The sequence below is a fragment of the Panulirus ornatus genome, chromosome 12 (genome assembly GCF_036320965.1).
Source record: "Panulirus ornatus isolate Po-2019 chromosome 12, ASM3632096v1, whole genome shotgun sequence".
NCBI classification, from domain to species: Eukaryota; Metazoa; Arthropoda; class Malacostraca; order Decapoda; family Palinuridae; genus Panulirus; species Panulirus ornatus.
Genome location: NC_092235.1, coordinates 28479976 through 28489975, shown reverse-complemented (window position 1 = coordinate 28489975; position 10000 = coordinate 28479976). Strand labels below are relative to the sequence as shown.

Sequence of the window (10000 nt, the reverse complement as noted above, 5' to 3'; positions counted from 1 at the left end):
GCACTAGCAGCTAACATGTAGACTTGGCCCTACACGAGCAGGGTGAGGTACTAGGAGCAGTAGATGACCCTACACTAGCAGGGTGAGGTACTAGGAGCAGTAGATGACCCTACACTAGCAGGGTGAGGTACTAGGAGCAGTAGATGACCCTACACTAGCAGGGTGAGGTACTAGGAGCAGTAGATGACCCTACACTAGCAGGGTGAGGTACTAGGAGCAGTAGATGACCCTACACTAGCAGGGTGAGGTACTAGGAGCAGTAGATGATGATGTAGTCTGACGTGGACACTAGGAGGCAGGCAGGCAGGTGTCGTGTGACGAGGTGACCAGAGCGGGTGAGGCCGATTGTGCAATACAACTCAATATAAAGTTGATGTACATGTTGTTGGCATGAGGAGGGCAGCCAACACTGGCACCTGGCCCGTCCTCCTCCTCCTCCTGCCAACACCTATAACAGTCAAGGGACAACTGTTGGCTGCAGAGTTCCAACACTGAGGGAAGCAGTGTTCCTGTGTGAGTACGTAATAACAACAGATAACAGGAGACCTGGTGGTCCGTGACGAGGGTATCTGCTGGGGGACAGTCATGCGATGATGCTATCCCAGGTTGATGTTGTCTTGAGCCAGAGCCAGGATGGTGGAGCAGAAGGCTCCTCCCCTCCCACCACTACAGAGGAACAGGATAGTGGGAGCAGAAGGCCCCTCCCCTCCCACCACTACAGAGGAACAGGATAGTGGGAGCAGAAGGCCCTTCCCCTCCCATCACTACAGAGGAACAGGATAGTGGGAGCAGAAGGCTCCTCCCCTCCCATCACTACAGAGGAACAGGATAGTGGGAGCAGAAGGCCCCTCCCCTCCCACCACTACAGAGGAACAGGATAGTGGGAGCAGAAGGCCCTTCCCCTCCCATCACTACAGAGGAACAGGGATAGTGAGAGCAGAAGGCCCTTCCCCTCCCACCACTACAGAGGAACAGGATAGTGGGAGCAGAAGGCCCTTCCCCTCCCACCACTACAGAGGAACAGGATAGTGGGAGCAGAAGGCCCTTCCCCTCCCATCACTACAGAGGAACAGGATAGTGGGAGCAGAAGGCCCTTCCCCTCCCACCACTACAGAGGAACAGGGTAGTGGGAGCAGAAGGCCCTTCCCCTCCCATCACTACAGAGGAACAGGATAGTGGGAGCAGAAGACAGCTACCGTTCCCTCCGACCCCAGCCGGGAGGAGTGTAAGCAAGATGGAGTAGCGTGTAGTATGTACAAGGATGCTGCCTTGGACAATTTGTAGGAAAGTGTTACTTGCAGTATGACCTCACCCGAGCACCGTAGCGCTCACCACCACGAGGGACACTCTGGTATGAACTGGATGATACAAGATCAATTATGTGCTTGACAAGAGGTTTAGGTTTCCTTACTTACTGATAATAATGATAATGTCATTATATACTGGTAGTAATTAATGTCATTATATACTAGTGATAATTAATGTCACTATATACTGGTGATAATTAATGTCATTATATACTGGTGATAATTAATGTCACTATATACTGGTGATAATTAATGTCATTATATACTGGTGATAATTAATGTCACTATATACTGGTGATAATTAATGTCACTATATACTGGTGATAATTAGTATCGCTATATACTGGCTATAATTAATGTCATTATATACTGGTGATAATTAATATCGCTATATACTGGTGATAATTAATGTCACTATATACTGGTGATAATTAATGTCACTATATACTGGCTATAATTAATGTCACTATGTACTGGTGATAATTAATGTCACTATGTACTGGTGATAATTAATGTCACTATGTACTGGTGATAATTAATGTCACTATGTACTGGTGATAATTAATGTCACTATGTACTGGTGATAATTAATGTCATTATATACTGGTGATAATTAATGTCACTATGTACTGGTGATAATTAATGTCACTATGTACTGGTGATAATTAGTCATTATATACTGGTGATAATTAATATCGCTATATACTGGTGATAATTAATGTCATTATATACTGGTGATAATTAATGTCATTAGTAGCATCATTAAAGTGTTGGTGAGGTTGTAATATGTTGCCACCTCGACAACTTCCCACATAAGAAGCTCTGCCTTCATCATGATAACATTTCGTTCCTGTAATTCCGCTACATCATTATCTGTGGTGACTGCCTCTCACACCATGACTCACTACATCATTATCTGTGGTGACTGCCTCTCACACCATGACTCACTACATCATTATCTGTGGTGACTGCCTCTCACACCATGACTCACTACATCATTATCTGTGGTGACTGCCTCTCACACCATGACTCACTACAGCATTATCTGTGGTGACTGCCTCTCACACCGTGACTCACTACATCATTATCTGTGGTGACTGCCTCTCACACCATGACTCACTACATCATTATCTGTGGTGACTGCCTCTCACACCATGACTCACTACATCATTATCTGTGGTGACTGCCTCTCACATCGTGACTCACTACATCATTATCTGTGGTGACTGCCTCTCACATCGTGACTCACTACATCATTATCTGTGGTGACTGCCTCTCACACCGTGACTCACTACATCATTATCTGTGGTGACTGCCTCTCACACCATGACTCACTACATCATTATCTGTGGTGACTGCCTCTCACATCGTGACTCACTACATCATTATCTGTGGTGACTGCCTCTCACATCGTGACTCACTACATCATTATCTGTGGTGACTGCCTCTCACACCGTGACTCACTACATCATTATCTGTGGTGACTGCCTCTCACATCGTGACTCACTACATCATTATCTGTGGTGACTGCCTCTCACACTGTGACGAGTTATAAGGTCTGGATTATGTGTTACTTTGTGTTGTGTCACTTCTGTTGAGACTTTGTGTTTCTCTTTTGTAGAACACATTCAGAATTGTGACTCATCCCGAAGTTTAAGATGTACGTGAGGGAAGTGGTTTGGTCGGTCCTCTGTGTCATTTCGTCAAGTTTCCCATCATGTAGGTGTGTGTGGTGAGCACGACTGGCAGGGTCTTCATGTTGAGGCTCAGTTTGAGCATTGTTTGTTGTGGTCTGTGTCATATGATCTGTGTATCACTGGGCGGCAAGACATTGTCGTGTGTACTGATCTGGTTAATAGTACTTGTGTGTGTGTGTGTGTGTGTGTGTCAACCCGAGGTCACACTACACGTTCATAGTGAACATCGTCAAGTGTCTCGAGTGGTCATGGTTGACCTCGCTGGCTGGTTGGTTGGCTGGCTGGTTGGCTGGCTGGCTGGTTGGCTGCCGCGTCAGAGATGTGGTGTAGCCAAGGTCACGGGGTCAGTGTTGGCAGCAGCCTGCTAACTCTGCCAACAGTCTGGGGAGGAATGTTAGCTGGAGGTTAGAAATTCTGACAACAGTTACGGGGGAAAGTGTTGGCATGAGAGCTCCATCACTCGGGGATAATGTTGGTATGTGACCTGCATCACTTCCAACAACCACGAGGAGGGGGTGAGGGGGGGGGGGGCAGATCCTGCCTGGCGACTGTGTGGGCAGGACACACAGGCCGGAGGTGGCACTACCAACAGTCTGGTTGATCACGTGGCCTGGGGACACTGGGGAATTGTGGGATATTGTTCAGATGACGTGGGACACTGGGGGATTCGTATGGCTTGTAAACACTGAGCACGTGGGTGGGGGTGGAGGGGGTCGGGGAGGTCGTTCATCAGCTGTGGTGGAGGATGGTTGAGGGGGAGGGGGACTCCACAAGCCAGTTTCAGGTCCACTTCAGGTCAGGTAAGGTCACCGGCTTGGCTTCTCTCTCGGTCATACTTTGTATTTACCTTATGTTCATCTGGCTTGTGTGTTACAGTTCATCTGGCTTGTGTGTTACAGTTCATCTGGCTTGTGTGTTACAGTTCATCTGGCTTGTGTGTTACAGTTCATCTGGCTTGTGTGTTACAGTTCATCTGGCTTGTGTGTTACAGTGGCTGTTACGTTCTACTGGTTTGTGGTGCCTCCGTCACCGTGGCTGATGTGACCCGTGTCATGAAGCATGGGACCCACGACCCTGGCTGGTCCGTGTCCGTCTGGCATGTGTGTGTGTCGGTGGTGCGCGTCCCTTTAACGTGCGTGTTCTGGCTCTTGCCTGTCTGGATGTTGTAATGACCTGTGTCTCTGTGACCTGTGTCTTTCTGACCTGTGTCTGTGACCTGTGTCTTTCTGACCTGTGTCTCTTGCCTACGTGTGTGTGTGTGTGTGTGTGTGTGTGTGTGTGTGTGTGTGTGTGTGTGTCGTGTGCCCTGCGTGCATGCCGTCTTGTGTAGTACAATATATAACAATATAATAGTTTTTTTATGCTAGTAAATACTGTTCATATTGAGATAAAGTCATCACTCATACTTGCTAACATTGTGTGATCCAGGGCACTGTGTGTGTGTGTGTGTGTGTGTGTGTGTGTGTGTGTGTGTGTGTTATTAACATGTTATTATTATCATGTTGAAGTACTAACCCTTGAGGCAGTCAGTGTGTGCGTGTGTCCATGAGTAGTGTACATGAGGAGGAACGTGTACGGAGACACACAACTGAGGTGTACATCAACCACACAGGACCCGGGGTGTTGGCCAGACCTGGGGCTCGTGATGGCCTCCCCAGGTCCAGGGGAGACTGCCTCCCCGGCTCCCCAGCCTGACACCACAACGCTAGACTGCTCACAGGTGCATCACATGGGTGAGATCCCCAGTATTACTAGCCAGTATCAGAGTCAGCTTCTGTGTGGCTGGGTCCCGCCTCCCTCACATAGTGGTGCATGCTGCTCCTCCTCCTGCTGCTGCTGCTGCTCCTGCTGCCCTACCTCAACACACACACACAGTACCAGGGAGGTGCCTGGCACCACACACGGATAGATAATTACTTGTTACAAGGCACTTGGTTCTGGTTACTAGGTAATGTAACACTTGTTGCTAGGTACTGTAACACTTGTTGCTAGGTACTATAGTACTGGTTACTAGGTACTGTAACACTTGTTACTAGGCACTGTAACACTTGTTACCAGGTACTGTAGTACTGGTTACTAGGTACTGAGTTTCTAGTTACTAGGTATAGTGATAACAGTGTTGTAACAACACACACCACAGGTAGCCACCTGTTCTGCCACTATTTATTATAAAAACAAATATACACAATTTAATATTTACAAAGATAATTGATCATTTATTACGCTGTTTATATCAGTTGATGCTTCGATATAAAGTATACATCAGCTGATGATATAATGTATACTACATCATCATGATGATGATATAAGGTATACTACATCATCATGATGATGATGATATAAGGTATACTACATCATCATGATGATGATATAAGGTATACTACATCATCATGATGATGATATAAGGTATACTACATCATCATGATGATGATGATATAATGTATACTACATCATCATGATGATGATAATGATGATGATGATGATGATATAAGGTCATCATCATCATCATCATCATCATCAGCTGCTGTGTTATCTTGGTGATTTGTATGTCAAAATGTCTTGTGTTTCACTAGCTTATTTCTGACGTTTCAGTTTCACAGGCGTATATCCCATTGCCTTTTGTGTTTCCGTGGCTGTTTCATGTGGTCTCGTGCTTGTGGTAGACTTGTATGTTTTGTGGTAGGCTTCCATGATTCGTAGGTTTGGTTCACTTGATAACTAGTTTTAGTGGCTTACCTGGTATGTATGTTCCTGTGTTGCATGTCTGGTTCGCTTGTATGGTTCAGTGTGTTGCATGTCTGGTTCGCTTGTATGGTTCAGTGTGTTGCATGTCTGGTTCGCTTGTATGGTTCAGTGTGCTGCATGTCTGGTTGGCTTGTATGGTTCAGTGTGTTGCATGTCTGGTTGGCTTGTATGGTTCAGTGTTGCATGTCTGGTTCGCTTGTATGGTTCAGTGTGTTGCATGTCTGGTTGGCTTGTATGGTTCAGTGTGTTGCATGTCTGGTTGGCTTGTATGGTTCAGTGTGTTGCATGTCTGGTTGGTTTGTATGGTTCAGTGTTGCATGTCTCGCTAGCTTGTATGTCTTATGGTTACAGTAGGTAATCGGCTTGTGTTGTGCGTTACTATGTCTCGTCCCGTTTTCTGTCTCATTAATATGTGTTTCACTGATCTCATATATTTCACTGTTTTGTTTCAGTGAGCTGTGTGATTCACTGGCTTGTATGTTTGAGTGAGTTGCGTGTTTCATTGGCATGTATGTTTCACTGGCTTGTTTGTTTCAGTGATATGTGTCCCACTGGCCCATATCTCACTGTTGTGTTGTTGGAATCAGTGACCTGGTCTCCCACAGACTTTATCCTCACTGTTGTGTACATGTTTTTGTTTCGTGGTTTATTTTTGCCTGGTGTGTTTGTGTCTAGCCAGCTTGTATTGACCGTCTTGTGTGTAATGATCAATTCGTGGTGTACGGGGAGGGAGGTGTACACTCATTTCTTGATATCTTATCATTATCAACAACTTTTTAAAGTTGTGTATATTGTCCGTTCATCACTCAGTATAATCCATTAATCCACCATTCTTATGCCATAAAATACTTCTTTACATCTTTTATGACGGGAAGTTTCATGTTTAATTTCATGTTATGTTCTCTGGTTGTTCTACCTTTGTGTCTTTCGAAAAAAAAACTATTTACATTTGGTATCAGACTGGTTTAAAGACTTCAAGTTTGTGATCAAGTCACCCCTTGTTCTTCTCTCCTCCATGGTGCACAAATGGTTTACTTGTAACCCCCCACTGTAACTCAGCTCTTAATTCTGCCGCTGTTTGTATCGCCCTCCCCTGAACCTTGTCATGTATTTATCCTGTAGTTATGTTGACCAAACCTGAGAAGAATCTTGTAGTTATGGCCTGATGCAGGACGTGACCTGCTGGATGACTCTTACCTGAGTCAGACATTTGACTGATGATATGATATTGACCATCTGTCGTTGTGTCTCATCTATTATTCTCCTGAGGTGGACCTCTAGCCACAGGTGAGGTCCACCTTCACCTGCCTGACCCGTCTCACACATAGAGTCTTGCAGCACATTTCCTGGTGGATGATATCCCGATTGAGGTCTTGTGTCACTGTGATCCAGCCTCACGTCTGTACATTGACTCAGCTTGAGTGTCAGCAGCCATGGATCAGAGCAGCTTCCTCGTACCCGTCCTCACCATCGCCTTAGCTTTCCCGTCCAACACTCAGGTATGAGTCCAGGTTCTTGCAGGTCATCTGCATCCATCAGGAACATCACTGGACCCAGAAGGTAGGTTGAGGAACCCCACTCGACCCACCTCGAGCAGGCGGCCCTCATGAGCGTCGTGTGTTCTCGTCTGCGACGATGGTTTTCTGTGCCTGCAAGTGATGTGTCAGCCCGCTCGTCCTGCCCGATCATCATGCCTTCTTAACATCCTCACTCTTGGTACAGTGTGTGTGTGTCTGTCTGTGTGGCACACACGTGTGGAGAAGAGAGGCCAGGCCAGCCAGGTGGGTAGATAGGTAGGTAGGTAGGTAGGTAGGTGGGTAGGTAGGTAGGTAGGTAGGTGGGTTGGTGGGTGGGTAGGAGGGAGGCTGGGTAGCAGGGAGGTAGCGAGGTGTGGCCGCCATTGACGTTTGCTGGTGTTGCGAGCCAGCTGACCGTTGCCATGACAACCACGACAACGCTGGCTCCCTGCCTGGCGGGCCATGACCTGGAGTGGTCATGACCTCTGGTGGTGGTGACCTGTGATGGTCATGTTCACTCACTCCTGGGGACGTAATGGCCAGGAATGGTCACATTGTGACCCCGAATGTTTATGGTGACCAGTCATACTGATGAGAGAGAGAGAGAGAGAGAGAGAGAGAGAGAGAGAGAGAGAGAGAGAGAGAGAGAGTATTAGGAAGAGCAGGAAGGAAGTGTAAGTGAGTGGCAAGGTATGAAGGTAATCAGAAGTAGACAGAACGTTATGGGTAGAATGAGAGTAGGTGAGAGGAGGGAACCCTGAGGAACACCGCTGATGATACAGTAGCTGGGGAAGGTCGATCCATCCACGACTGGAGCAGTGTAGTCACCAGACACGACACTACAGTAACTCTCAGAGAAGCACTGAGATGAAAGGAAGGGCAAACTTGTAGTGATGAGAGACGTGTGTCACACACTGCCAGGATCCGTGCGGGAGGAGGACCCAGGCACACCTACAGTGGACGCATCACCGACCTCTGCCACATCCATACTGATGACCTGAGAGACGGGAGTGGGAGTCCAAGTGTTTGAGAAAGTTACACTTAAGGAGAGTTTGAAAAGATTCGGAAATAACACAAGTGAGAGTAATGGGGCGATAGCTCGGGGTGAGGTGAGGGCTGGTGTCCATGAAGGGAAGGATCCTGGGGAGAAGACTCGGGTATTATCATCAATGTTGATCTTGTGGATATGTGTCACCTTACTGTGTCTCTCATGCTCCCCAGCTCAGCTCTCATCTGTGTATTCTCCTCAGCGACTCTTCTCCACTTTCCTCAGCTTTTCCTACGTCATGTCTGTGTCATTCCTGGACGATGAATCAAATTTCCTCGTATATTTTTGGAAAGAACTTGTTTACCTTTGTATGTTTATCATCCTTGTATGTGGTCTTACGTTTTGATGTACCTGGATGTGAGTGGTGGAGCCGCGGTGTGAGCCATGTGATAACTCCTCTCTAGTGAGGATCATGCTTCATGTTTTCTATCTCCAGGTTGGGTTATTGTACGTGGTGATGAGATCCCATGTTGATGGCGCATCTGCCTCGCTGCTTCTGTGTGCCGCTAACACATCAGGTTTTCCTGAATACGTTTTCAAAGTATATTTGTATACGATTGTTTGGCCCGTGTTGTGCGTGCCGGTGATCCAGTCCATGTATACAACTACCTGTTGCAGTGCCTCGTCACCAGGCCTGGTAGGCTGGTCTCGCTGGCTGCCTCGTCACCAGGCCTGGTAGGCTGGTCTCGCAGGCTGCCTCGTCACCAGACCTGGTAGGCTGGTCTCGCAGGCTGCCTCGTCACCAGACCTGGTAGGCTGGTCTCGCTGGCTGCCTCGTGTCGTATCGTCATCGTTCCATCATTCTAGTCATCCAGTCTTCGTCCCAGGTCATCTCGTCGATAAGGACGGCTGTTAACCATCATAGTAATCATCCTACATTTACCTTCTGACCTGATGTTATGTCGCGAAGGTTCATCACACCAGCAGGAGGAGAGCTTCTCCTGGAGGTTGTCTCACACCAGCAGGAGCAGAGCTTCTCCTGGGGGTTGTCTCACACCAGCAGGAGGAGAGCTTCTCCTGGGGGTTGTCTCACACCAGCAGGAGCAGAGCTTCTCCTGGGGGTTGTCTCACACCAGCAGGAGGAGAGCTTCTCCTGGGGGTTGTCTCACACCAGCAGGAGGAGAGCTTCTCCTGGGGGTTGTCTCACACCAGCAGGAGCAGAGCTTCTCCTGGGGGTTGTCTCACACCAGCAGGAGCAGAGCTTCTCCCACCCATTCTTCACTGTAAACACGAGAGCCAGTTGCACTATACATGCCTTCCGCCAATCCTTGGACCTTCTCCATGATCCATACATACATTGAAAATCTGAACCAGCCAATCAACAACACAGTCACCCCATTTCTTAATAGATTCAACAGCAGTGCCATCCACTGCAGCCACCTTGCGCATTTCATCCTTCGTAAGGTTTTCACCACCTCTTCTCTCTTCACCAAGCCACTCTTCGTGACTCTTGCTTCGCACACCACCCCGACTCAAACACCCCAGCCAGAGCCTTCCAGGAGGACGAGCACTTCCTGCTTGGTGGTTCCTTCTGTTTCGTGTTTAACAAACTGAAATACAGGAAGAAGAGGGTTCCCCCCCTCATCCCTCCCCTCTCCCGCCCCTTTCAGTCGCCTTGTACGACACACAGGGAATATGGAGGTAGAATTCTCCCTCCCCTACAGGTCACGTACAATATTTTCTCGC

The 10000-nt window shown here is 47.7% G+C and overlaps 1 protein-coding gene across 2 annotated transcripts in view; it reads left to right on the top strand.

Annotated features, from left to right (window-relative positions):
• Positions 1 to 10000, top strand: part of LOC139751976 (uncharacterized) — a 196863-nt gene that overhangs the window by 92675 nt on the left and 94188 nt on the right. The window contains exon 1 of one of the 2 annotated variants that reach the window (XM_071667719.1): positions 4622 to 4724. The exons of the other annotated variant lie outside the window; for it this stretch is intronic. Within the exon in view, the coding sequence (XP_071523820.1) occupies positions 4650 to 4724 (75 nt within the window). The 5' untranslated portion in view covers positions 4622 to 4649. Of the gene's footprint in view, positions 1 to 4621; positions 4725 to 10000 lie in introns of those variants that run through there. 2 annotated transcript variants of the gene reach the window in all.